The sequence below is a fragment of the Anneissia japonica genome, unplaced genomic scaffold (assembly GCF_011630105.1).
Source record: "Anneissia japonica isolate Jap-2015-1 unplaced genomic scaffold, ASM1163010v1 scaffold1053_len387728_cov195, whole genome shotgun sequence".
Classification (NCBI taxonomy): domain Eukaryota; kingdom Metazoa; phylum Echinodermata; class Crinoidea; order Comatulida; family Comatulidae; genus Anneissia; species Anneissia japonica.
In genome coordinates, this window is record NW_022699258.1 from 166,204 (window position 1) to 194,026 (window position 27,823).

The 27,823-nt window shown below is 33.7% G+C and overlaps 2 protein-coding genes across 2 annotated transcripts in view; one reads left to right on the top strand and one right to left on the bottom strand.

Annotated features, from left to right (window-relative positions):
* LOC117102935 overlaps positions 1-16,247 on the top strand; it is a 19,506-nt gene extending 3,259 nt beyond the window's left edge. The window contains exons 2-10 of the mRNA XM_033243393.1: positions 1,339-1,596; positions 1,869-2,332; positions 4,253-4,408; positions 5,127-5,418; positions 6,220-6,351; positions 7,636-7,841; positions 11,481-11,676; positions 12,706-12,795; positions 13,628-16,247. Coding sequence (XP_033099284.1) covers positions 1,350-1,596; positions 1,869-2,332; positions 4,253-4,408; positions 5,127-5,418; positions 6,220-6,351; positions 7,636-7,841; positions 11,481-11,676; positions 12,706-12,795; positions 13,628-13,824 — 1,980 coding nt within the window. The 5' untranslated portion in view covers positions 1,339-1,349 and the 3' untranslated portion in view covers positions 13,825-16,247. The remainder of the gene's footprint in view (positions 1-1,338; positions 1,597-1,868; positions 2,333-4,252; positions 4,409-5,126; positions 5,419-6,219; positions 6,352-7,635; positions 7,842-11,480; positions 11,677-12,705; positions 12,796-13,627) is intronic.
* Positions 16,248-17,138: 891 nt separating this feature from the next.
* Positions 17,139-22,156, bottom strand: LOC117102937 (MOB-like protein phocein). The gene is made up of 8 exons (XM_033243395.1): positions 22,026-22,156; positions 21,509-21,571; positions 21,178-21,278; positions 20,651-20,693; positions 20,437-20,523; positions 19,790-19,869; positions 18,961-19,072; positions 17,139-18,691 (listed from the first exon to the last, which is right to left on the bottom strand). The coding sequence occupies exons 1-8, from the start codon at positions 22,080-22,082 to the stop codon at positions 18,527-18,529; spliced, it is 708 nt and encodes a 235-aa protein (XP_033099286.1). The 5' UTR covers positions 22,083-22,156; the 3' UTR covers positions 17,139-18,526.
* Positions 22,157-27,823: the final 5,667 nt, after the last annotated feature.

The window sequence follows — 27,823 nt, forward strand, 5'->3', positions numbered from 1 at the left end:
AGCTTTAAAGTTAATTAAGTGAATGTTTGCTGTTGTGTTAATAATACTTTGACATGATAAGTATTAGTTGTGTATTAGTTCTCCCTTCCTCGTAATTAAATCATAAATGATATTTTTACCAAAATCGGATGATTTAGTAGAAAGAACTGCCCCAACAACTTAGCCTGTCGTGCATGTTAATTATCCTATTTATCAATCATAAGCTAAGATCGGGACTACTAGCTAAAGATGCTTCAATATTTTTTGTGATATACCTATCACAAAAATAAACTACGTCACCTTGAAGGTACATTGAAATTAGTCAATATTCAATATTACATGCGGGCCTGAATATAAAATCAGACTAGCTAGAGCATGGCTGGTTACAATTTTCTAGGCGGTACTATTTACTGTAGGCCTAGGTCTTCCCTAGAGTTTAAAGCCATGTCTTCCGAATCAGACGTGTATGTTTGGTTGACTATTGAAATTTAAATAAAGAAAATAGCTCATAATTAAAAACAAGTATTAGTTAAAACTGATCGTCGAACTGCAATGTCTTCGTTCAACGTTCAATACGAAAATACCTACCATGATACTCATATATAAAACGAGACTTAAAATAAGCAAATTACGAACGAAAAACAGGGAGTCGCCTTTGACGCACGACATGGGCCTACACATTTTAGATTTATTAAATTATGTTCATCTTATATGCAGATCGTCTGTACCACATGAATATAATACTACAATTACGCTTCTAAGTGTTAGGTTAAAATAATGTTAGGTTGTTAAAATTAACGAATTTTTAAATACGGGGAAATAAAATTTTGATGTTTAAAAAGTCATAATGGTACGATTTTGGAAGATTAGCCTTGCATTTTACTTAGGCAGTTAGAAGCAGTATCAAAAAACCATAAGCAGAAAAATTGGGAATTCCACCCTATCCACTAGCTGAACAGGGACCTCCCTGATTTCACAGGTAGGCCTACTACTTGCATGGTGGCGTACAAAGAGATCCAAAACAGAAGGCGGTTCCTCACGATATGCGATTATACAAATAGGCCTACTGTTCCCCCTGGGAACATTGTGGAACTGCCTGCAGTTCGACACTTCGGTATTTGTTGTTGTAACGTTTTGAATAAAATATACTTAGTACATATTTTTTAGCGTGGCGCTAACATTTTAAACATGATGCAATCTTTGCTTATTTTTCCTAAGCATGGTGATCATTTCGTTTTTTCGCCCTAGCATGGCGGTCCCGCCACGCTTACAGTAAGTATAGCTGGCGAGACCCCTGAATAGTATAAATCTATGCAGAATATTGTGTGAATTAGTTTCTTTTTTTTTTTTTGTCTTTAGAAAAAATCAAAATGAGTGATGATCTTGAAACAGACACTCTTTTGACAAACACTGGAACAGGAACAATTACTAGCAATGACTACGCTAAACTCAAATCCAAGTGTAGGCAGCTTGAATTGGAAAACCAACAGTTGACATTTGAGCGTGATTTCTGGAAAAAAAAAGTCAGTTGTCATGAAAGTGTCGAGAAATTGACCATAGAACTAAAAGAATTAACTCTTCATTCCGATAGCAGCCAACAAAACAAAACAAACCAAGGTATGTAACGTATAAATTTAAATTAAATTAAAATTTCTGAGAAACAAATACAATTTTATTTAATTCTGAATTTACAGCAGTTTGTGATTTAAACACATTTAAAGTAGTTTTTAATCATTATTTGAAAATATTTTATTATTTTGTTTACATCCCAGCAGTAGAATGTACACTTCCTTTTCTTCTTTGATATTTTTTTCTTTTAAATATCTTTAATAGGATTTTAATGTTTGTTTGTTTGTTTTTTTTTCAATTCAATTCTTTCATTTAACTAGTATTAAGACAACAGTTTAGCACTGATGGACATAACTCGTTTCAAAGCCACTCACATCACAGTCAGGCCACCGGTGTGGATAAAAGTGAAGTCAGCCTACCATGTTCATCACAAGGTTATCCACCAGCATCGGCCCAGAATTCCCTCTCTGCTGGTGTTACCCAGAAATCTGATGGACATGACTCGTTTCAAAGTGACCAATATCACAGTCAGGTCACCCTGGGGTATACCAAAGATGTCAGCCTACCATGTTCACCAGAAGCTTATCCGCCAGCTTCGGCCCAGAATTCCTTCTCTACCAATGCTAGTGTTACCCAAAAATCCAAAAATCAAACACAGCCCATACCCGAGGAGCCACCCCAACTTCAACAGCCAGGCCAACTTCAACAGTCACAGGATGAAACCAAGGGTGAAATGGTTCTAGCAGGAGGTGGAGGAGTTGGAGGATTTCACTTAGATAAGCCGGTATGTGATCTCTCAAGCTGATGTGTTAAGTAATTTTGAGCCTGTATGTTGATGATGGTGGTGGTGGTGGGTGATGGTGGTGATGATGATGACGATGACAACAGCAACTGTGGCAGCTATGGCAAGGATAATTATTATAATTGTATAAATATTAATGATAATGGCAAGTAAAGCTTGGTTTCCATAGAATCACTCACCCTTATCGGCAACAGTCATTGGGAAGGTTGAACCTGGTTCAACTTTGCCAATTGCGTTGCAAACGAATCGGGGTGCCTTCGGGGCAGTTGCAATGCACGAAGTTGAACCAGGTGCAACCGTACCGACAACTGTGGAGGCTGTTGCCGATAGGGTGAGCAATTCTATGAAAACCGAGCTTAATAGTAATAATTAATGTAGACAACACTACAGTGATACTCAACATACTCATATCAGTGTGTGTATGTATCTGTAGATTCATACACACACTGATATGAGTGTGTGTATGTATCTGTAGATTCAGCATGTTTAACCATCAATAAAATATTCATGACACTAGTCACAAAAGAGCTTATATTTATATTTTTAACAGGTGGGGTTGTCCTAAATTATGGAGTGTACACTGAAAAGTCCACTGATTAATCTTAGATACAGTATGATAGTATATTACATACTCCAATTATCGAAATGCACGTCATCATGTCGGGGTTCAATATTTCAACATTAATTATGTCATCATCAGGAATGAAAAATTATTCATATTTGCAAGCTTATATGTACAAGTACCAAAAGTGTGTAACCAATCAAAACATTACCTCTAGTGTAGGTGACATAGCTACTGTATGTATCATAGCTACTGTATGTATCATAGCTACTGTATGTATAAACTAAAGTTCAAAGCATTCTTACTTTACTGATCAAAGCTACCTACAAAAACAAAGAAAGCTCCTTTGAAGCTTTCAGCCCATTGTTAAAGCAATAATAGGTGTAGCCTACGTTTAGCAAATGTTTTTTTAAACAATTGTATAGACCAATTTTGCGAACTGTCAATAATATTAGTATTAGAAAATATTTAACCTAATTTATTACTTGCATTACAGGCTACATTATCATTTTCAAGTATACCTTGTAAACCTAAAACATATTGGAATGCCTCACAATTTTGTATATGATCATTAACACTATCAGATTGTGAAGAATGTTCTTTAAGTCTAGTATTAAGCATCTATCTGTCTTACCAATATAATCACTATTACAACCTGGACATAAACAACAGAGCTTCTATATTCCTTAGGGGTTTGATCTTTAGTAGATATAAAATGAGAGACATTTTTGTACTGCCATAAAGTTATGAATTTTACCTCTTTAACTAAGTGTTTCCTTACTTTGTTTAAGCATCTACATTAAAAATGGATTCACCTGCCTTTCCTAGATTTATAGGCAATCTAACCCAGATCTTTAGTCAAACTATCATCAGTAGGCTTATGTATACATTTAGGTTCATTTAATTTATTGAGTACATGGTTAACAACTTTTAAAGGGTACCCATTCCATAACATAAATTGTCTAATGTCACAAAGTTCTGCTTGAAGTTTATTGGGAGTACACAGTTTTGTGGGCTCTTGAAACTAAACTACAAATCCAAGAAATCTTATGTTTCCATGGTGCAAAGCTACCATAATGGATATATTGACAGTCTGTACTTCCTACGCTGTTGTCAAATTTTAAATCCAGAAAATGTACTATATCCCTGTTTTCAAATGATTCAAATGTAAATAATCCGTTATTCAGGGGACACTTTAAGGTGTATCTTTAATAGGGGGTTCTACTGTTTTTGGTCTGTTTTACAGTTCATTGTGTGTGGAAGACATGTTCATTTATTGTTGAAGCAACAATTTAAAATTAGAATATAGTAGAATAAATATAACTGCTTCTTTTACAAAGGGGATGCTGACCTCATTTCAACCTCAAGAGACACCAACTCAGGGGACCCCAACTCAAGTGACCTCACGTCATGGTAATACTGCTGTTGTTCCTGCCCATAATGATAATCCTGCTGTTGCCTCTGTTTCTCGCAAAAGAAACCGACGATCAATACAAGTGAGTTTCCGACTTAGAATGTAATGCTGTTAATTTGCCTATGGGTAAAGATTGTGTGTTTGAATGCGACTCTAATTATCAATAGAAACTGCTATGAATAAAATTAAATTTAAAGTAAATTCTGTGTATCAAAATTAAACATCAATACATTTTGTTAGTGGTAGATGTAGAGGAGAGATGATAGCACCGAACTTTAAATGCAAATTTATTTGATGTACCAAGAATGAGTTGGGTACGCTCAAAACATGTTTACAATTAATAATATTAATAGTTTTATATAGTGCTTTACACCACAGTCTAAAAGCGTGGACTAGCTCATACAGTACAACTAGTTGGTTGGATCTATTAGGAAGAATTTATCTCTAGTGGTTTACTTGTTAGAACATTTTACATAAACCAAATTGGATTATTTTTTATGCAATGTGAAATGATAATAAATCATCAATTTTTCCTGGGACTATTGGGCATAAAAGTTTTGAAAAAGGCTTTAAAACTTTGGAAGATATATGCAATTTAGTCCTGTAAACAAATGAGAAAAGAAAATGATGTTTCTGATAGTTATCTGGGAGATACCTGGGAGATTTTCAGACAACTTCATAAGATTGATCTAATTTTAGAGATGTAAATCCTTTAGCAGACATTGTTAGGAATTACCGATATTTAGTTCTACCAGCATTATATCAAATAATATCAAAGGTTATATTTCCTCTGTTCATAGGAGGAAACGATTACTGATGAAATGATAATCTACATCGAAGGTAAGGTGATAATAGAAAGGAAGGATTTGGCCAGAAAACTTGGATTACCCGATTGTGAAATTGATGAAATTGAGGTAAACTATCGCAATGACGGTGTAAGGGAAATTGTGCATCAATTACTGAAAAAGTGGAGACAAGTTAAAGGAATCTGTGCTACTGTAGGTGCCATGCTGAAAGCATTAAATGAAATTAAACGCAAAGACCTGTTCGATAAATTTTGTGATGAATTTCATATAAAAAGCAACACTTCTGGTAGGATATTCTATGTTATTGTTTAAAGGATTCTGTTATGTTGTCTCTTAAAAACAAATAACTACTAATTAAGGTACATATTGTAGGTCAGTAGGCTGGCCTTTTAATCTAGGCTGAGAGAACCATTCTAGAGCCTGGTTCTCACGAGAAACCTAGTATCCGGATCGGTAGCAAGCTCTATTGGTTAGCAAGATGAGCGCATTTCTATCATCAACCAATCACACGTAGGGATTTCTTATTGGCCAGTGATTTGACTATCATATTCTTGGTATCCTGATAAGGATTTTCTCGTATGGACACACGGCAGCTAATGGTTAGCAGGATCCGCATCCTGCTAACCATTAACTGCCGTGTGAGAACATAGCTTATTAGACTTTGGAAAACAATCAACAATAAAAAAAATTAGGATATAGATTCCCTTAAGCAGACCTTCAGAGCATGCAAGGGGTCTGCCCTGAAGCATATCTGTATTGATGGCCATGTTATCAATATAATGTAAAACCTTGAATAGAAGCCTATTTCAAATTGAAGCCCTCTCTTTACAGTAGTTTGCAAAAGTAGCCTCGAAAAGAAGCCCATCGTTTTCTTTTTAAGATAGCATGATGGACTTCTGTTCAAAAGAGTACAGTACATATACTGTAAATGAATTCCAAAGAAACAATATTAATTAAAAACATGCTTGGTTTGTACGGTAGTTTAGGTGACTTAATGCTGGTTAATTAGGTTTGTGTGACTTTCTTTCCACATGGAATAGAACTGAAAGAATATTTTGTGAAAAAATGTTATTTATCTTTTCAACAGATGAAGACATACCTGATGAGGAGCAAAGTGCGAGTGCTGTGCCGCATGACACCAAGTTGCAACAAATTGTTGCAATGATGCCTATTCAAGTCGACTCCGAACATGACATCGCACGTTGTGTGGTCCCAAGCAGTGAGTGCAGTTTAATAGCAGTTTAAATTTACTTTGTTGACTGGCTAAAAAAGGCAGATAGATTGTGCCTACACATGATTTTTTCACACCTACTAAGCACATTGTAACACTGTTAATTCTTACAACTGATCATTCACGTTTTCATCTGCATAAATATATGGAATGACCTTTCTGAAGATACAAAAAATTTGACTTCAGTTTAAATTTATAAGAAGTATCTTTAAAAAACAAATTTTTGCAACATATTTTTCTTCGCATGTTTAGCTATTGCAATCGCGCTCTCACATCTGATTTATTTATTTTATTAATTGTAGGATAGGCTAGGTAGATATCATTTTCACTACAGCTCCTATGAGTACTGTTTCAGCGAGCCCCTAACTTTTAGAATTTCAAAGTGCTGGAGAAAAGAGCAGTGGAAATGATTCTTCTGCCTTTTATGCCATTTTCTGTATTAGTTTTATTTGTAGTATTAGGATATTTCATGGTTATGTTTCTTTTTGTTTATGTAAAGCTTTCTTGTATTATGCGCTATATAAGACTTATATAATTATTTAGCATGAGACTTGCACATGCATGCACCTTTTGAAGTTCTTAAAATAAAATATACTGAAATATTTGCTAAACTATTGATATTCCATTAAGCTGCTCTCTCTCTCTCTCTAAGGTACAGGTTATAGCACACTATTGTCTAATAGTGAATGGATGGCACTGCACTCTTGGTATCATCGATCACCACTGCCTCATCCTAAAGAAATGTTATCATCATAGCACAAATAATTCATTACTAAAAATAATTTTCATTGGGAATAAAATGTTTTAAATAAGTATTTTGAAACATATACAAAAACTAAACTTTTTATTTACAATTATTATTGTTATAAATATTATTATTATTATTATTTGTTATTACAAAGTGAAATTTAGCATTTAAACAGAACTCTATAACCATTACAGTGTTTTCCCAATTGAAGAATTTTTACTGGTAAATTTGTCCATAATAAATCAGCAATGCTCGCAGTGTAAAGCGTTACCCCTTTTGAGTGGGGTTTAATGACTTGAAGAACACATATTCCTAGGCATAGACTGGAATAATGTTAGGTTATTAAAAGAGGGCCAGCCTAGACTACTTAGACCTATTTAATAGTTTTTTATTTTACAAACTCAAATTTTTTACTGGTTGGTCGGTTATTTTTACCGGTAAAATTGACGGCTAAAAAAGCTTAAAGAGAACACTGCATTATCACCAATATTACCATTGATGTTATTTATAAATCTATTTTTTAGTCAAAAATCTTCATCAAAAAAGTGAACCTGCACCACTGTCAAATTTCGACTCCTTCTTCTCTGACTTCATGCTGGATCCATCGACTAAGGGTAAGAAACAGTTCAGAAAAGATTTGGATAAAAAGAAGAATTTAAAGAGGGATGAAACCAAACAAATTGCATCCGAAATGGAGTGGGATTCTGAACAGTCAGATAAGTTTGATTTAGTGAGTCACATTTAGTTTATTAAGTACATAATACTACGACTACTACTACCACCGCAGGGCTTGAAATTAAGGTTTATTTGTTCGCATTTGTGACCTGATTTTTTAAGGTGCGACAAGGAAATCAACTTTGTCGCGCTCAGTGCGACCAGGTCATTTGATATCGCGAGTAGATTTTGTAAGCGGCAGGAAGGTGGTTTTCCTCCAAATCCCAATTATTTACAACTGGTACAGCCCATTATTTTCAGTAAGGCAGTAGGCAAAACATGTTATCATTCATTTTACATGTACTGTATCAACCAATCAGCATGATCTAGACTGTTAAAGTGTGACGTTTTACACTAAAACCGTGTCGGTGTGTGCTCATCTTATTTTTGGTAAATAGGCGATCACTGTCAAATCGAAGTAGACTGGTATAAAAACATCGGATTGCACGATTTTTTACTATTTTATTGAGTGCTACTCTTACCTGTACCTCCTCGTAATTGTGAACGTTTCCTTAACGTATTTGTTCATAAAATAGACTATGTACCAAAATTTCAAACGATCGTATACAGTATTGACTCATACGATGTAAGCGGCCCAGATCAAGCAGTAATCAAAATTTAACTCTAAATAGATCGTAAATAAATGCAATTAGGCATAATCTGGATGATTATATTCAAAGTACTACCATTGAAAACCAAACGAATTACCTAAACCTCATACATTATGAAATATGATTACGCTTCTTCAATCACATGGCTGATGATAACAAAGGGTATAAAATACTCTTTTATGATAACCTCAGCCAGACTTTACGGAGCAGCTATAGTTTAACAACATGCATCTCAATGAACAACATCTTGAAATTTACAAAAAAAAAACAAACAAACAAATAGGTCTCATAGCAAATTTTGAAACCTAATTAAATGAAATAATATAGAAAGCAACCCCTTTACTACCATTTATTTACTGAACGAGCCAATCGGCTTCTGACCTACTTTTGTTCGTATCGGCGGCATACAAAGAGTCAAATGACTTTGTGTCTGGCAACCTCGGTGTCTGTGTCTACCAGGAGGAGCCTGGAATTGCGAACGTTTCTCACTGAATGTAGTAGATAGCAGAGTTATCTCATAGGCAACTAGTAATGGGCCTCTATCAAACAATTTATTTCGTTCTTAACAAAGTATCAGCAGAAAGTAAGCAAAATGATTGTTTAATCGTGTTTTGAAATAATATAAAAATTGAATTGTATATAAATGAATATTTAAAGATTAAATTTTAAACGTGGAATTAATAAAGTGCAACAATGGAATTAATTGGTTAATTTAATCTATAATATAAAAAATATATAATTCTACAAGGAATGTTTCTTGTTTTGACAACAACAACAAAACAACATCGAATTAACTGGTAGCAGGCCTTCCAATTACGAAACTATATTTCGCGGAGTAACATCCCAAACCACGTGTGCGCCCGACTACACCGGCTGGAGAGTAAGGTATGTTGAGTCCATTGCAAGTTGTAAACCAATCAGAATGCTGGGATATTACATCATTCGGGGCAACTTGCAATGTTTGGGATATGTTACTCCGCGAAACCGTTGTAAACACTAGAAGTGTGACGATGTTCTCTTGCGATTAATACTGAAGTTTCGAAGTTGGAAGGCGTACCAGTTTTTTTTTTTTAAATAATTCTCAATAAAAATAACCATTGAACAAGAAAATGAAACTATAGATCGTTGTATATGTACAGTAGGTATAAGATACTTTGCTGAAGTTGTACAGGTCCAGGCCTAATGTTCTAGGCTACATTATAACCTAAATAAGAAGTGTCGCCGGCCGACTGTGTGATGCCAATTTTTCGGGCTTAAAACGAAGCCTAAATGGCCTTTGACAAGTGGGGAGCTGGAATCTCAGCACTCCCGAAATGTTGGTGAAAACTCTGTAACTCTGTTTAGGTTGAAATTATGTGTAAATTGATTTAGAGTTACCTCATAAAGAAAAAATTCCATCCACGCATATTAAAAATAAGTCTGCCAATTTCCGCGCAAATGTTGCAGTAAAGTCGGCCGGTGGCTATTGTAACCAATGTATAGGCATTCGCAGTGTTAATGCGATTCTGCGGACCTATTTTCTCGAAATTTCCTGCACAAATGAAGAAAAATACTGAAAAATTTTAAAAAGTGTACAGGAAATGTAATTAATGTTTCAGTAATAATAATTAATAATTTTATAATCAATATATCAATCCGCTTAAGTAACTGCAGATTTTGGCAGTCCATTGTCTAGACAGTTTAGCTAGCACATTATTACTGCTCATGTTTTTCTTTTTTATATTGTGTATATCTGTTAATAATTAACAGAAATTTGTAATTTTCTTAGAAATATTCCTAACAATTGAAACTTTCCATGAAATACTTCCTTCCAGTTAGGTTGAATTTTTTACCTTGCACCTTTTTTCTTTACTATCCCTTTAATATCTATTTTCTTTTTAATATTGTTTCATCCTTTTTCTTATTTCATTTTTGATACTTACCTTTCATTTGGTTTTTTCACTGTCATTTTCTTTCCACCATTTTCCTTTCTTTTTTTTTCTTTCCTTCCTTTTGCTATTTCTAATTTATTTTTATTTTTCTTGTTTTGTTTTTTTTTTCAATTTTTAAAAATCTGTTCTCTTTTTCTTTCATGTCTTCTCTCTTGCATAATAATCCATGGGGACAGTGTAGGTGTGGGTGGGTGGGGGTTTGTTAGGAAATATAAAGAATAAAATATTGCGCAGCGCTTATTATCTTAGGGGATGCGAAAAGGATGGGGAAATATGTGCTGCTAAAAACATTACTCGTGCTACCAAATTTTTTTGGGGGGTGCCAGAAAATTTTGGCAGTGCTACCAAGAAAAAAAGTTAATTTCAAGCCCTGCACCGCTGTGCTGCCACTACTACTACTTCTGATACTATCGCTACTGCGACTGCTACTTTTTGTGTTATTTATACTTTTATATTTGAGGCATGTCATCCCAAAACCAGCATAATGTTGCTAAATGTTAAACTGACAAACTATTTAAGAATGTGACTGAGTAAATAGTATAAGAAAGTAAAAAAATGAAATTGACTTTTTAGTATATGCTTATTCCCCACATTGTAAGCTTTAAAATGATGGGTCATATAGGGCCTGTTTCTGCTGAGTTTAAAACAGTTATTAGAAAAAACATGTTTTTTTCCCAGCAGAAATGGGCCAAAAAACAACTACATGGTTAAGAATGCGTTCTATAAATGTGCATTTCAACATGTATTCGTTATACAGCTGTCATTCAGAAAACACATGTTTTGTGGTAAACTTTTTAGTTTATGCCGTGTTAGCCATGACCCGTCAGTGACCCAAATTGGCCTCTCCGTTGGTTAGATCGTTCGTTCGCGGGAAATTCCTGGCGAAGAAAAAAACTATTTGCAAAGTTATGAGTAAAAGTAGTGCAGAGAAGCCATATATTAAAATGTCAATTTTAATTTTTTTTTTTTTGTCACCGATTCTGGTTTTGGAATAGCAAGCATAATTTGTTTTCTATTATATTTATTACTTTGAAATTGATAATACTATTACTGTATTGTTAATCATTGAACATCGTCTGTAATTTTTGCTATATTTAACTATATGATCCTCAGGAGGTAAAAGCTAACTTAAAAGTGTCAAATGTTCTTGAGAAATGGGCTGGTATTCTTTTGAATGAGAACCCACACTTGACAAGGACCGAAAAGAGGGAGCATATTCAAGAGATGGTACGTAGTCTGCGTGGTGAGAAGGATGGAAGAGAAGACGTTATTGGTGAAATGCGCAAACATCTTCTTGCTGGCACTGTTGGTAAATTGAATCATTTTCCTTTAGTTGTTTATTCAAAGTAAAATTTGATATACAAAAGAAATGCCTTTTTTTTTACCTTATCTATAGAGTGTGACCCTTTCAGTATACCTCAAAAGGTTGGCTGATATTTCAAATAATTGAAATAATGTGCCTTGGAACAGTATTAGTTAGGCAGTACAAATTCACAAGAAATTATTAAAATAAAGTAAACATTTTGAAAACAGAAATAAATATGGAAAATATCAAATCACTACTGTATATTGCTAATGAAATAAAGTAATCACTTAAGAACCATATACAGTACATACCTCATGAATACTACTTATAATTAGAGACGGAGGAAAAGTAAACATTCTAGTACATAATATATATAAGCCTGCCAATATCAACTTTGAAGGTTATTTCTTTTACAATTCATTTATTGATTAAAATTCATAAGTTGTGCTTATGACAGTGTTTTCCAAAAACAGACCGACTTTCCAGTGGTCTTCAAAAAATCTTTTGGGTCTGCCAACTCAAAAGCGTCTACATAGGGTTCGCAGAAAGTTGGGAGCTCATAAAAGAAAATCATGTTGATGACTTTTGCAGATGACAATTTCCAAACATATCTGTCCACATTTTTCATAATTTCTGTGGCATTTTTTGTCTTATTCAAGCCATAAGCCTTGCACTTGCCACCCCTTTCTTCCCTCTAAACGAAGGGTTCACATACTGTATATAGCAGGGGTGGGCTTAAAATTGGTTTGGAGGGCCAAAGTGAATTTTTGATTTTGCATTCTGAGGGCCACACCCGTATTTTGACATTCCTAGAAACACCTTTATGCAGTGCTTTTATACCGCTTTAAGCTCAGTTTTAGTATTACTTTTTACAGATGATCGGAGTTTGGCCTCAAACAAGTTGCTGTCAGGCTACTCCACTGGCCGCAATTTTCCCACCTGTGATATATTTGTTCACTGTACTTACAAGCAAACATAGTAATTTGTATTGTGACATTAACATTGATCCGAGTCTAAACAAATTTTTTATAGGCACACAAGCAGATCCGACTACCCAGTATACAGATTTACCATATGGTATGCGCTACAGACTTGTCTTGGAACTTAACATGCTTGACCCCAGTAAGTAAAGTTCTTAATTATGAAAATTATGTTGACAATAGCAATAATAGTAACAATAACTTGATTTATATAGCTCTCTTACTTACATCCATTGTAGTGATCTAGGCTTGATGAGAATAAATACCACAGTGATAATGATAATTTTAAATGGTAGATGCTGAAGTTAAGATGATCATTTTAACTAAAAGTAAACAAAAGTTATTCCCTTCAGGAGTCATTAGCTTGGTTTTCATACACTCGCTACACTGTTGCTGCAATTTTTTACTGAAATTGTTGCACTGCGTAGCTGTCCCCGACACAATCGGGAACGCTCCCTGATTTAACTGACCAATCAGCATCTCCAAAGGAGTCGGCAATAGCGTGTTGCGATTTTTATGGACACCAGGCTCGAGGCTCATAAAGGCTGGAACTTGTACCCAGTTTCTGTAGTGAAAGAGAGTTTGTCACAGATTACTCCCAGCAAATTGCAGGTTTCTCCCAGCAATTTTGCTTGTACTCATCAATACAGCTGGGTAGACTAAATCAGTGTAGATACAGTGCCTATTCCCAAGGACACAAGAGAAAAACACAGTAAGTGACTATTGAAACACCCACATGGAGGCTCGAAAACTAAACTGTTCTTGCTGCTCCACCGTATCCACTATTTTTGCTAAGCAGCTTGAAAAATCCAGCTCCAGGAATTATTCAGCTCTATAAAGCCAAACACCAAGGGTAGAGTATGTAAGAGAATTAACTAAATACCAAGGTTAGCTGCACCAGTGTAAACTTGCCGAAGGTATTCAAATAAACAAAACGCACCTTCGCCAACACATTATTTGGTATTTCTTTGCAGAAAATGGAGGTGGGTGTAGTCTTGTAGCTGAACGCCTTGGCATTGAAAACAACTTGATAAGATACTTGACAACTCGGCCTGAGCCTGGACATCAGGTTCTACGCTCATGGGAGACGCAAGCTGATGCCACTGTGGGAAAGCTTTATGAAGTTTTAATTGATTGCAATGCAATGAAAGCTGTGGCTGTACTTGAATAAGAGACAACACTTGGCCAGATTTCTTTTTTGTTTTTTTGGTAGCCCAGGTGTGGTGTAACACAACATGACATTACCATGTCCCCTGCCTTGCCCACCCCTCACGATTACGATTACAACTATTGATCTGAGCGTTAGGCCAACAGGTAATGTTCGTGCTTCTTGTGCTTAAGACCCCGGTTCGAATCCAAAACAACATCGGATTTTAATTAAAGTCTCCTCGAATAAGCCTTGCATGAGCGGTAGTCAAGGCAGGGAAAATGGTAATGGCGCCGTATTATGACTGCCGTGGGTGTCCAGGGGCCTAGCCGCAATGTCTAATTCCAAACTTGGAATAACGACAAAAAATTTAAAAAATAACTGAGTGCTTCCCATAGCTAAGCTATAGTTTACATACCCTTTTCACATAACTTAACAGCATTGTAACATTGTATCTTTATTTTTGCATAAATTTATGTTGATATTAATTATTCATAGAATAACTAATATTTGGCAAGTTTTTGTGTTTGTATTTGGTTTTTAATTGGAAATAAGTAGGTTCTGATTCATCAGCTATAAAAGATATGATAAACTGTGGCTAGCTGTGGAAGTACTCAGCCGTAATGACCACTTGATAGCTGCTCAGTAACAAAGGTACCAAATCTCCCACAAGTCGGGACAGCCTACAGCACTACCACAAATTTATAATATTTGCATGATTTCACGACTGTGTTTTTCAGTTGTCTCACAGAAGTTAGTGCTGATTGATATCACCATGCACTTCAAAATATCGGCGACTGCCATTTAATAACTATTTTTAATGTTTTCATTTATTTTACATTTACACAGATTGTATAAGTCCATTTTCATCCAACAACAGTAGGCACTCTATACCATGTCTACAGTAGTATGCAAGCTACTGTGTAGATATGGGTAAATATATCTAAGTACAAACCTATAGGCTGACACAATATAAAGTAACTTAAAATTTATTATTTTATATTGTTTTGTAAGTGTGTAATAAGCTTACTACATCACTTAACAGAAAAACAATTCAGTTTCATTGGTTTAAAGATTTTAATATTAAAAAAATTTGTAAACATGCTGTTATATATGTAGCTGTAGTCTCAACTCATGGTACTAACAGATCAAGACTACAATTCCTTTATAATTGTATAACAAAGTTGTGTTTATTCATTTGTCATCTATCATCATGGCGATGATACTACATACCAACAAGGTGTTCTTCACATGTTAGTTACTACATCGCATATACAGGTCACATAGAGGTCATCTTATGATAAATCACAAGTTATCACACTTACCAATAATTTTAGAATGTTTTTCTGTAGCTCTCATGTTACTTATATAACTTTGAATTTGCATATTGCTTCATAGTACTTATACTGTATGTATACTACATTATATGTAGTATAATGCATAATTATCAAATAAGATATCCACTTCAATTAGAGAAACAATTTAGTTTTACTGATTTATAGTCATTTTACTATTAAAATGCTTAAATTGTCTTTCACCCAATTTAATGGTGTATGCAAAGAATAATCGGAATGGAATTATGTTGTTGTCAAGGAAAATATTTGTTGATAGAATTTAAATAATTAGTGTACAAAACTATTACTGAATTTTATTCTTTATCAAGTTCATTGAATTATTAATTGGTATTGTTTATTATAATTCCCTAATTTGATTGGTAGGCCCTTTGGCTTCTAAAACCACATTTTAGGGAAGTTTTTTTTTCTAGATGTTATGTGATGTTGTAAATATTTAAGTCTGTGATATAATAGGTTTATTTTTATTCAAGTGCAATTCCCTGTTTATATCATAACTATGTGTATAATGCTTTCTAAAAGTAATCATGTGCACCTAGATATAAATAAGGTAATGCACTGCATCAGACGCAGTCACAAGACAAGAGAGGGCAGGATGTTGACATTTTAACTGGCATAGAATGGTGAATTCAAGTTCACAGGAATTATGAAGCTAACTCATTGATTCATTAATCAAACATAGTAGAACATTTTAAAGATAGCAAGTATAAGGCCAGAAACCTGTATGTATTAATATTTTGAGTGTCTGGCAATGCTTGGCCTAGGATCACACAAGTTTCCATTTTTTTATTATAACATATTTTGCGTAGTCTTCATATTTTAAGCATTAGATATGTTTCATTAACCATTTTAGGGATGAATGCGATCCATATGATCTGAAAACTACAGTATTGTTTTTTTTTTATATAGCAATTAACTATTTTTGTTTTCTTTTGTTGAGGCTTGCAATGAATTTGTCCAATGTTTATATATTAATTTTGAAATTTCTTCTTGATGCTAGGAGACTAAATATGGACATGTAAATCATGTATTCTGAAGTTGGTGAATTTGATTTAAAAAAAAAAGTTACAAATAAACTTGTATATAAATCTTGAATTTGTTACCTGGTTTCTGTTACAGTATATTCTTATTTAAATTCAATGCATTTAGTTCATTTTCTTATCAGCATGGAGTGGTCACTCTTCCGTACAGTATAAATACTGATAGCCTTCAAATAAAATAAATCGAAAGGTTACATCTGATATTGGCTACCTGTCTACGTAGGTCTTTATTTTCATTGCTTCCCTTGAGGTAAATTGGTATCCAGTATAGGCTTATACCTACCAAGTCAGTGATTTTCAAACTTTTTGACCGATGACCCAAACAAAAGTCCATTCAATTTACAGTGACCAACTTCACAGTTAAGAGCCTTGTTTATTTGGCGACCCATAATTTAAATTGTATTGTTGGTAGTATGTTGTTCGGCTGTTGACACATAATATGAAAGCCTGTCAAAGAAGATGGGATGCCCTGGTCAACATAGCCATCTGCCACAAATAATGTTTCAAAAGTATTGAAGTCTTATTTGTATGGTATTTTTTGTTTAGGCAGTCATATCTTGTATCACAGGACAGGACTTTAATTTTGTTGTTGCCTGCAAAAGTAATTTAAAAGCCCTATTTGTAGAGCCTGCCTACCATCCTTGGCTCAAAAATCCACTGTTGTTAGGCTCCTGCCAATCATCAGTAAAAGTACTTGTCAAAAGGAATAATAAAATAATGATAATAACATTTAATTTTTCCAAAAGTCAATTTGGCCTTCAGGCATGTAACACTCTTGTACAGTTGACTGTCATAGGCATCTAGATGCTCTTAAAATTTGCACACCTCAACCCCCAAACCATTGAGGTGAATGTAACTCATTGTTGTGGGGTCTCTGGCACCCCACCTCTAAATATTTACTTAGTCTTGTATAAAAGAAACAATGAAAACACAATCTTCAAACAAATCAAATCATCATCTCATTTTATTTGCTCTGTGTACAAAGGTTTCAATTATTTTTAAAAAGGAAATTTTGATTAATCTGCAATACAATATAATTTTGTTTTTAAAATTATAGACAATTACAAGCTGACAAAACTCTTCCCCCAGCCAGTCATACAATGCAGATTGTATTTAATACATTTTTACTGGTTTGCCTTAATATTTTTAATTGCCTCATCTAAAATTCTATTTGATATATTTTGCAAAATGCCTTCCACTTCTGAAATTTTATATACTTTAATTGAATTATGTATATACAGTACTCTACTCGCACCTTAAAAGACAAATATATATTAATAAACATTACACATTGCAATAATGTCAAGCATCACAATAGCCTATGATTACATCCAACTGCTGTATTAAGCCCTCTACAAAAACATTTGACATACATAAATATGGCCATAATGACATCATCATCCTCATAGTCATGATGTGCCTATATATGGGCATATAACAGATTACAAACAAACAAAGCTATTACTGTATACAAAACCAGACTGCCACTACATACATTTTGGTTGGTTGGTTGCTTGCTTGCTTGCTTTATTCCTTTCCTATTTTCACACACAGTGTGTGTTTGCCCCAACAAAACATAATTTGTATTTAGCAGATATGTTTTAAATTAACAAGCTACAAAACAATGGCTGTAAACGACTGTTCATTCTCCATTAAGCCACGATTACCTGCGCAGTGATACAAAACTGGTAAATATTCAACAAAATGGCTGCGTAGTTACCATGACGATACAAGCTAGCGTAATCAAGGTTGCTTCAGCTTGTGGCAGCATGGGTTTTTTGTAAAAAAAGTTTTTTATGCAGTTTTTGGATTCTGTTCATCTACAATTATTTTTTTGTCTTCATGTGGGTAAATATTATAATTATTATTTTCTGAAATGGAATCTAAATTATATTAATACAAATATTGTCGCTAAACTGACCAATCGGCCATGTTTTTTTTTTGGTCACATGGATAACTTATTGCAAAATTAACATACTCTAGTTTACGTTAATTTCCATTGTCAAGAAGTCTATTTTACAAACCAGCCAAATGAAAATAATATTCAACGAAATATCATCAATGAGACAAACCAGTAAAATACGGCCATTGTTAGCTGTAATTACAATACAAGGTGCATAGCAACAGCAAGTTATCACACTAAAGACAGAAACATTTTGGAATTGTACTCTGAAATGATGCTTGGAACCCTGATTATATTAATAAAATGAAAACATCCTTATTACAGTGACCAATCTGTTCATACCTAACATCAGTTTTATTATAAATAATCTAGTACAAGAAATCTAGATGAAGCCAAACACTAGGTTAGCGAACCATCATACGACCGGTAAATTAACTGTCTGGACTTGCATCCCCTGACACTGTTGCTGTGCTACTGTGCGCTGCGGTTAATGTAGCCTGCTGGTCTTCCAAGATGGGAACAATGAGGTTGTCTTTCGTCATCAAATTGTATTTCATCACAAATGTTGTAAATCGCTTACACAAGTGGGTTTCATTCTGTCAAAAAAGGAAAACATTTATACAGATGATTTCAATGGATGGACTACTATAAAGATTTTTCATTTATTTTAATCATATACTGTTATTAACAGTGGTTCTTCCATTTACTAGCTCTAGCTATCTTCACATTTTTGTTGTTGATTACATTATATCTTTTGAGTCCACTTGGTTTAATTCCCGACACCCCTCTGTTGAGGGTATCTGGGGTCCTCTTCTGAACTTCATTAAGGCGACTAAATGATTGATTGACCGTTGAACACACCTACCTCATACTCATCAAATAATGTTCTATGGTGAAAGTAGGCATGCGAGAAAATTCTGTACACCCTTCGACATACAGAGCCAAGCTTTGCAACCGAGGATTCTTTGATGCTTACTCTGTTGAGCAAAAAAAGTCAAAACAACCAATAAATGTTTTATAACACAGAAATATAAATAATTATTATAAACTATTTATTAATAAAATACTATTAATTTTTTTTCAGTTTACTCTATATTATCTACATTAGTTGAAATTAGTATCATTGTATATCCTTTGTTAAGGACTCCATTGGAAATTTTATGGATTTGTTTGTATGCTGTATTTGCATTAAATGATGAACCTGTAATTATTTTTTTTCAGTTTACTCTATATTATCTGCATTAGTTGAAATTAGTATCATTGTATATCCTTTGATAAGGACTCCATTGGAAATTTTATGGATTTGTTTGTATGCTGTATTTGCATTAAATGATGAACCTGTACAAGCCCTTTTCCATCTTGCTGTACACATAATACTGGCCTGTCATGTATTGATACTTCGTCCAGACTGTATAGTAAGGCCTGCACGGGGAATATATCCTCTGCGCAAAAAATTTGGCATAGAAATCCGTCCACGTATTACGGAAAATAAGGGCCGATTTCCGCTCAGATTTTGCCAAAAATTAGGCTTTGACCAAATCTCAATATATAGCCAATGCAATTATGCAGCAATTACGATTCTGCGCATCTATTTTCCCTAGCGATTTGAATGTGAGCTGATATTTTAGATATCCTCATCTCAATTTTTTAAAAATTTACAATATGGTATTTAGTGCTAAGTACACTGAAATTACCTGCTCGGGAAATACTTGTTACTGTTCAAGAGGCAAGCTGCCCCATCCAGTGTGTGCCGAGTGTAGTCTATAGCAGGACACTGAAATAAGTAAACAAAATCACAGCATATAGAAGAACAATGCTGGTTACCAATGTTATGTAGTGCTATACATACAAATTTAATATTCTTATTATAATCATTAGTATTAATTAAACATGCTTTATTATGGGTATTGGTGGTATATATTTATAGGAAATGTTAAATATTCTGTACAGCTTGTATTTGTATGGTTTTTTTTGTCTTTTCTAGGCACTGTCAAATGTACCCATTAGGATATATTTTCTTGGGGGGCTAAGTTGTCCGACAGGGGGACTTGAGCTCGTAGCTTGAGCTTGAGGAAGGGGTCTCCCAAATGAGATTTTTTTTGAAGAACATCAACCTCTGGATGGCCGAAAATGGCACTCTCAGAATGTGTTGGCTTGGTGTGGGCCTATTTTTATATGTTTTATGGTCTGCTGACTGCCCCGATGAGCTCTGTCCAGCAGGGGGCTTGACCTGTCCGGAGGGGCTTGACCTGTCCGGAGGGGGCTTAAGCACCCTTTCCCCCCCCCCCTGCTGGCGCCACCACTGATGAGGGAGGGGTGGGGGTCTGAATAACAAACTCACCTCTTTTGGTGTTTTGTGGGCAGCACACAGAAATATCCACTGCTCAGTTGCTGTCATCTGTGTACAGCTGTCTGGATTGCACTCACTCTGTTACAAAAACCAAAACATATGTTTAACCTGCCAGTTCACTAAAACTCCAATATATTAAGCCATAGCTAACCAAATCACATTGTCATATAATTATAAATCATAGCAAATTTTGTACAGTACTTACTTGTAATTTAACTGCTAAACCATTCAACTCGAGACAGAATTGCCTATAAAAGAAAAAAATGTTTATATGTTTGGTATACAATATTGAAGGTTACCCAGATTCCGAACCCATTTTCTTCAGTGCTTCTACCATTACCAATATTTTGTTTAGGCCGTAGATATTGTTCCGACAATCTGAAGTAAATCCGAAATCTGAGGTGTTAATGGTGGAGCTTGCTCAACCCTGACCTTAAACTTCAACCTTGCTATCTTAATGTACTACAGCATGTAAAAGAATTTCCATAGTAATTTGTTTATATTTCAGCCCTTAAGCCTGTTTACCACTAGGCAAATTTATTTGCACAAATCGAAAGCATCAGTTTATGTGTATGCTCATTCACATTCCTATCAAGAGTTTTTCACTCCAGCGAAATCAGTGGTTTAAACTGCTTCTACTTTTTGCGAAGCGAAGAGAAATCATAGCTCAGGAATTGAACTGACGCTTTTGATTTGCACGAATAAATTTGCCTAGTGGAAAACTGCCTTTACCGTAAATGTTCATATTTCCAAACGCCTTCATCTTGGCCATCAGGTGCTTCTAAGATCTTGTCTATGTTCCCAATATCACTTCTTATATTCTGCTGTATATACTATAGAGACAAAGCAAAATTTTCAATAGATTTATTTTGATATCTCTTTAATGAAAAACATTTCACATCACTAATCATAAAACAAAATAATCATCGTTTTAATGTTTATATCTTTTCTGTGATGATGAAGCTTCTCAATAGGACTTAACCCTCAATTATTAGGCCAGCAAGAGGATCTGCATACTGTATCAGTAAATAATAATGTTTATGATGAACACTCATTCTCTTACCTGTTGTACAGCTAACGTGCTGTCCATTTCCTCGAATGATTGGTCACACCAGCCATAAAACTCCTATGAAAATAGTAAATATAGTACTGTGTAAAAATTTTAGATGATTTAAGATTAGATTAATGGGTATATGCCTACTAAAAAAGTGAATTAGCGCACACAGCTTTAGACTGGGCCATGTACAGCCCACTACACTATACAGATAGTAGTCAGCTTATTATTATAGACTTAACTAAGTTTTAGTCTATGGTTTTACTACTCAGTGCTTAGGCCTAGCTTAGCCATGTACAATTATGGCCTGCCTAGGCCTATCTAAACGCCGAACAAAACTCCAATACACGGCCCCGCAAAGTATAAGGAGGGGCAAAACAGGCCTAGGTAGGCCTAGCTTAGGTCTATGTATTACTCACTTTCCCGTATCAGATCCCCTTTAGGCTTTACTTGAAGGAGCCCATTATGCTACATGTATCAATACTGTACTTAGTAGTAACGATTAACATGAAAAATGAAAAATAACCTCTACTTTCGTTCCTGGTCTATTCCGCCTCAAAACAACTGCCTCGGTCGCTGCCATTTTCAGTTCGCCGATTTTTGTGTTGTCCTTTCTTTCTCAGTGTGTTTATAGGAGGCGCTACACCGCTAATGTTTTGCAGGAGAGAGCAAGCAACCCAAACCCTGTTACGTTGTTTATTATTACCGTACTAGCCTACTAATTGTTTTGTGCATTAATTATCTTATTCCCACTTTAGACAACTATATAATATATAAATATAGCTGTGTCAGATTAAGGATACATTTTAAAAACTGTATTTATATCAATCAATCATTGATGCAATAATATGCCAGCCTTTAGTTTTATTACTCTCATTATTAAAGCGGTTCGAAACTCGCCAGAGACATTTTTCATACAACGTAGTATCAAGCATCTGTAACTTTCGTTACAAATGATTGATAGGGGCCTATTACGGTTGACACCATGTGTTTCTATATTCGACCACTTTTATTATGACTTAAAGATGTACTGTCCCTTGAAAATGACCAAAATCATAAAAAATAATTTTTAAAGTAACTTGCTCATTTTGCAGTAACATAAAAATTATTAATTTGAGCATAGAAATTATTAAATTTAAAAAAAATGTGTTTCCTGATTTTTTAACTGGATAATTATAATAAAGATAATAAAACACTTCCAGTGACTGGAAGTGTTTCTATCATTTTTTTTTGCTGTAAAATGATGGTTTTTATGGGTAAGCATTTTTAAAATACACTAATTTCTATGTTCAAGTTGAAAATTTTATGTTACTTCAAAATGGGCAAGTAAATTTCAAAAATTAATTTTTATGATTTTTTTTTGTTTTTGTTTTTTGCAAGGGACAGTACATGTTTAACGTTTAATTGATGGTCTATGATTGATTATGTAACACCAGAACCAGAATCTAATCTTCGGATCGCGCACTGTTAGCCTATTATTTATATATTTATTACATATAAACTTATAGGCCTATGCCTACACTTCTTGTGTTTTGAAAAAGTAAACAAATTGTGATAGCATATTGCCCTGTATAACTTATTTTGTCTTCGCAGATTAAAAACATTTAATCATCGATATGATCTCTTGCCCGTGGGTCATGGCTGATTTGTATTAACGAATGTTAGATTACACCATGGACTAGCCAATCACAAAAGTTAAAATTATGTTTTGCCACCTTTTTAAAAATGTGGTTGACATGGAGGTATAAAATAGGCCATGTTCCAACTTCCAAAGCGTTAGTTTTCAAAGCTATTGAAAAATTCAGCGTCATGAAGTTGACATGACTTTAAATAGCATGACCTCGTCATGGTAAATAACATGGGCATAAAGATTTGAGTAGTAATTTCCGTGGTTGGTAATCAAGGGTCTCTTCCGTTATTATTACCATCACATCTCCTTCACTTTTGGAGTCCTTAGGTGATCGGCTTTACCCACCAGAACCAGAACCACCGATTTTAATCAGGTCAAAATGACCATCGTGCCGAGAAGTGCAATTTAACTTAGGCCTACCAAATGCAATTTAATGCAATTTAATTTACCTGTAGACGGTTTAAAAATGCATTTGCTCATTGTACAGGCCTATTGTGATTGCTATACAAAACTATAATGTAAAAGGCGTGCACTATAGTAAATGTTGGCCTACTACAGACCCGGTTTTTAAATGAAATAGGCTATATCACAACATTATTACAACTTTGCCAAGATAATTAATAATTACCTATTGTGGTTCGTTTTCACTTTTGTGGACCATTAAACGATTAGGCTATATTTGGTTTGTTGAGGCCAACTCTAGCGATGCACCTCTCTGCACGATGGTATATCTTTGTGACCTGATAAAAATGATAATAATAACGCAATTTAAAGAGAGCTTTAACTACCAACCTTTATATTTACTTTGCTGAAAAGTGGTTGGTAAATACAATGGACCTCGAGTCTCCTATTAGTCCTTTTTCAATTAGGCCTATTTCGTCCCTTTTTCTTGTTGATTCATGATACTGTGTGTTTGATATGATGATTTTTGCAATAAAAAGATTAAAGGGGAAAAATGAAGAAACCTCAATCCTTTTGCAAAATACAGCATAAGCTCTACTTTAATATTTACTATGATTATGGAAAGAGTTTAATTCAGTTCAATTAAACATTATTTATAAACATCATGTAGTAAAGATCAATTAACAATAAGTGCAATTTAATTTTTAAAAATATAAAAAGACGTCTCTCAAAATGGCATTTATAAAGTGAAAACCTAAAACTAAGCCTAAGTGAACTAATTAACAACTCAAATTAGCAATGACAAATTAAATATAGCCTAAAAAGTAAGATAATTTACGATCGAATAAGGAGATTTTTTATCACTCTCTTAGGCCTATTAAACGTATATTATGGAAAGAAACAGAACAATATATAAATCATTACAACGTTGTTTTGATCCATATAAGTTTCAGTTATGTCAAGTGCGTTTTAAAGAGACGTACAGGGGTGCAGATCGGAAAATAATAAAATCGTTCTAAAATAAAATTAAGAATTATAGGCATATTACTTTATATGCCTTTATTGTTTCATAATTTTTGAGAATTTGTTTAAAATTAGAGGATCACCATTTCAGCTTTCTACGAGCCGCTGACACGTTTTAACACACAGAATTACATACATAAAAGTTGCAAATATATCAAAATTGACTGATAATATGAAACAATTTGTCATTTAAAAATAATAATATATAATGAAAGACATAAAGGTAATATGATTAATCATTGTTATCATGATGATTAAAAAAAACAGTTAAAATGATTTTATTGGTAATCAATTAAAACATTGTCAAATTCAAAGTCAAAGTATTGTTTATTCATCGAAAATAGTAAATTACATTGCTCATGCATACACAGTTTATGAAGATCTTTTATTATTATTATAATTATTATCATTATTATTACTATTACTCTTCTAATTATTATGATTTAAAATTGATTTTTAAAAAATGCACATGACAAAGTTACAATATAAAAATTGAGAAAATTCAAATATGTACCGGGTATTAAACGTTTTACAGAATCACACCAAAAATATTTTTAAAAAAAATTACAGTAACACAAATTAGTCAACACAACACATTATGAAATTAAAAAGCAATGCCTTACTCATTACGGAAATAAAAGTAGGCCTAACAATAACATTAGTAAGACGACGACATTTAAGGAATTTCAAGGGATTGGCGAACAAGCATTTAAAAGCGGTCTGATCGTTATAAGAAATAATTAAAATACTTATTTCTTTTTGTAGTAAAATGTAAGTTAAACACTTATTTGATCGTTATCAATTTTATGAAGGTTTTTTCCAGATTTCACAACTAACAATATCTGTAATAAAATATTGGATAAATTAAAATATTTATTATTTAAAACCTGTAGGCTTATCATTCTCTTTTTCTGTAGGCCTATTCGTTTGTCCTGTAAATATTCAAGTTTTATTTTCGTTTTCAATACAAACATCATTAGACGAAAAATCAACTGTCCTGAGTTACTTGTGCACATCTATGACGTTACTATATTAGTCGCATGTTACTGAATAATACATTTCCCAGTTTTCTAGCTTAGAATCAGGGTTCTGTATGCCTGTAATTAACAAGGGTATTATCACTATAGTTGTATCCGAGGCGACTTCCGGATGCAGTTCATAAGAAGACCGCAAACTTGTTAGGAGACTGTCATAGGAAATGACATTTGAATAGAGCAGCGGGCTGTACATGTTCAATTTGTGTCAATTTATCCGTACGCTGCACCATGTTGGCCTAAACTCGTTCGCCAATAATTGTAAATTCGAGACCACATTATACATAGCTTTTTATACATAATAAATTGATCAACAGTCGCACAAGAATCTTTTACAGATTTCCTATTTACAAATTTCCGTTTTCTTCCAACAGGAGGCGGCTAAGGCTCATCGGGGAGTAAGAAAACTATGCGTTATCAAGTCTCCAACTCTTACCATTATTGATGTTAATAATAAAACTAGGTAGGCCTACGCTTAACATTATGTCACTAATACTTAGGTATCAAGAATTGTCCAACCTTAGTCATATAGGACCTATATCCTTATATAATTCACATCGCATAGGCATTCCCACCTCATTGCTTGAATAAATCAGCCACATTAAAGCCTAAATATAGTCATAATTAACATCACACCATGACCATATATAGGCACATCATGACTATATATGGTCATACAACAGGGTTTTTTTGTCAAAGAAAATTTGATAGTCTGAGCTTAACACCTTTTGAAGTTTTAAGAATGTAACTAATGAATAATTACATATTATGCATTCGCATAATGCCTACAGCAACCAATGTCATATACCGTACTTACTGTTGATTAAGTCATAGTTTAATGAATAGGAGTTCAGCATATTATTTCTTGTCTTGTGATGCGCATAGGTCATGACAGCATGCCATCCATAATATAATACTCATCATCATCATTACATCTTCATATTATTTTGTCAATTTTTGTTGTAGTTGTTATTAGTATTATTATATAGGCCAACTATCTCACGTGAGTGGCTTTGTGTTGACTTTCCATTTTTAATTCTCACTTTATGATGCAGAACTGAACAAGAGAATTGTATCCACTAACGTAAAAAACATACATTATACAGTCTCAGGCACGTGACGTTGTAAGTTCAAGTTGAAAAGCGGAGGGTGCTAAAATCGATCTCCGATGTAAGGCCCATACGCCATTAACGTTCGCATATATATTTTTTCATTAGCTTATAATAATAAATTGAATCGAAGATAGCAGAGACTATAACAATTGGTAGACTGTACAATCATAATTAAAGATACACCTTCTGTGTGTATTGACTTACGGTACTAACCTATAGGCCTATTACTTGAAAATGTATGTAATTCAATTTTTATTTATTTTTTATTTCTAACTGTAGGGTAAACTCAAAATTTATGATCAAGAGTCTAATACAGGCACGTACATTAAGCGGGATATTTCAACATTGTTAGTTAAATAGGCCTATCATTCAATATCGTAATACAAATGAATAATTGCTATAAAATGTTTCTCAATGTTTGTCGACTTTTTGCAATTGTCCTCAATCGATGCATGTTATCTATGTTTCTTAATAAAAGTCCTCTAGCAAGTAGGTCTGTAATTCAATAGGCCTACATTAATCGTCTACTAAATGTAGGACTAAATAAATTGCTTGCTTTCAATTGAGAATAAAAATAACATACCCTTGAATAATAACGACTTACTTACGTTTATACCTTCAAATATATAAAATATGCATAATTTAAATTTATAAACAAATAAATAAGGCATGAATAAATAAAACATTATAATGGTCACAACAGACAATGAATTATGACAGTGTATGGTATAATAAATAACGTGAACTTGAACTAAACCATCTCGCAGTAGATATAAATAAATTATTTATAAACTTTGAATGTAAAGTTAGAAATCTGTGATATATTTTATATAATGTAATTTTTATATGTTCAAGAGAGTACAATGTATATAATAAGCTACAATTTTCATAATTTTTGAATGTATTTAAATTTGTACCAATATGAATTTCTCAATTTATTCATTAATGTATATATTAATCTTAAAAATCATAAATTTTCTGAATTTTACCTACTTTTCTTTTATAAATTATTAAGATGTATATTCATTTTCTTTTATTGATTATTGTCTGGTATTTTTCCTGTTTGTCTACTTCTTTCCGATTTTGATTGCAGTCTTCAAGTTGTTACGAATTGCAATAAAGA

Coding starts and splice junctions, on each gene's coding strand:
- LOC117102937 (XM_033243395.1), bottom strand. CDS start 22,082: ATGGCAGCGACCGAGGCAGTTGTTTTGAGGCGGAATAGACCAGGAACG. Junction 21,279..21,508: donor GCACGTTAGCTGTACAACAG/GTAAGAGAATGA, acceptor TTGTCTCTATAG/TATATACAGCAGAATATAAG. Junction 18,692..18,960: donor CATTATTTGATGAGTATGAG/GTAGGTGTGTTC, acceptor CTTTTTTGACAG/AATGAAACCCACTTGTGTAA.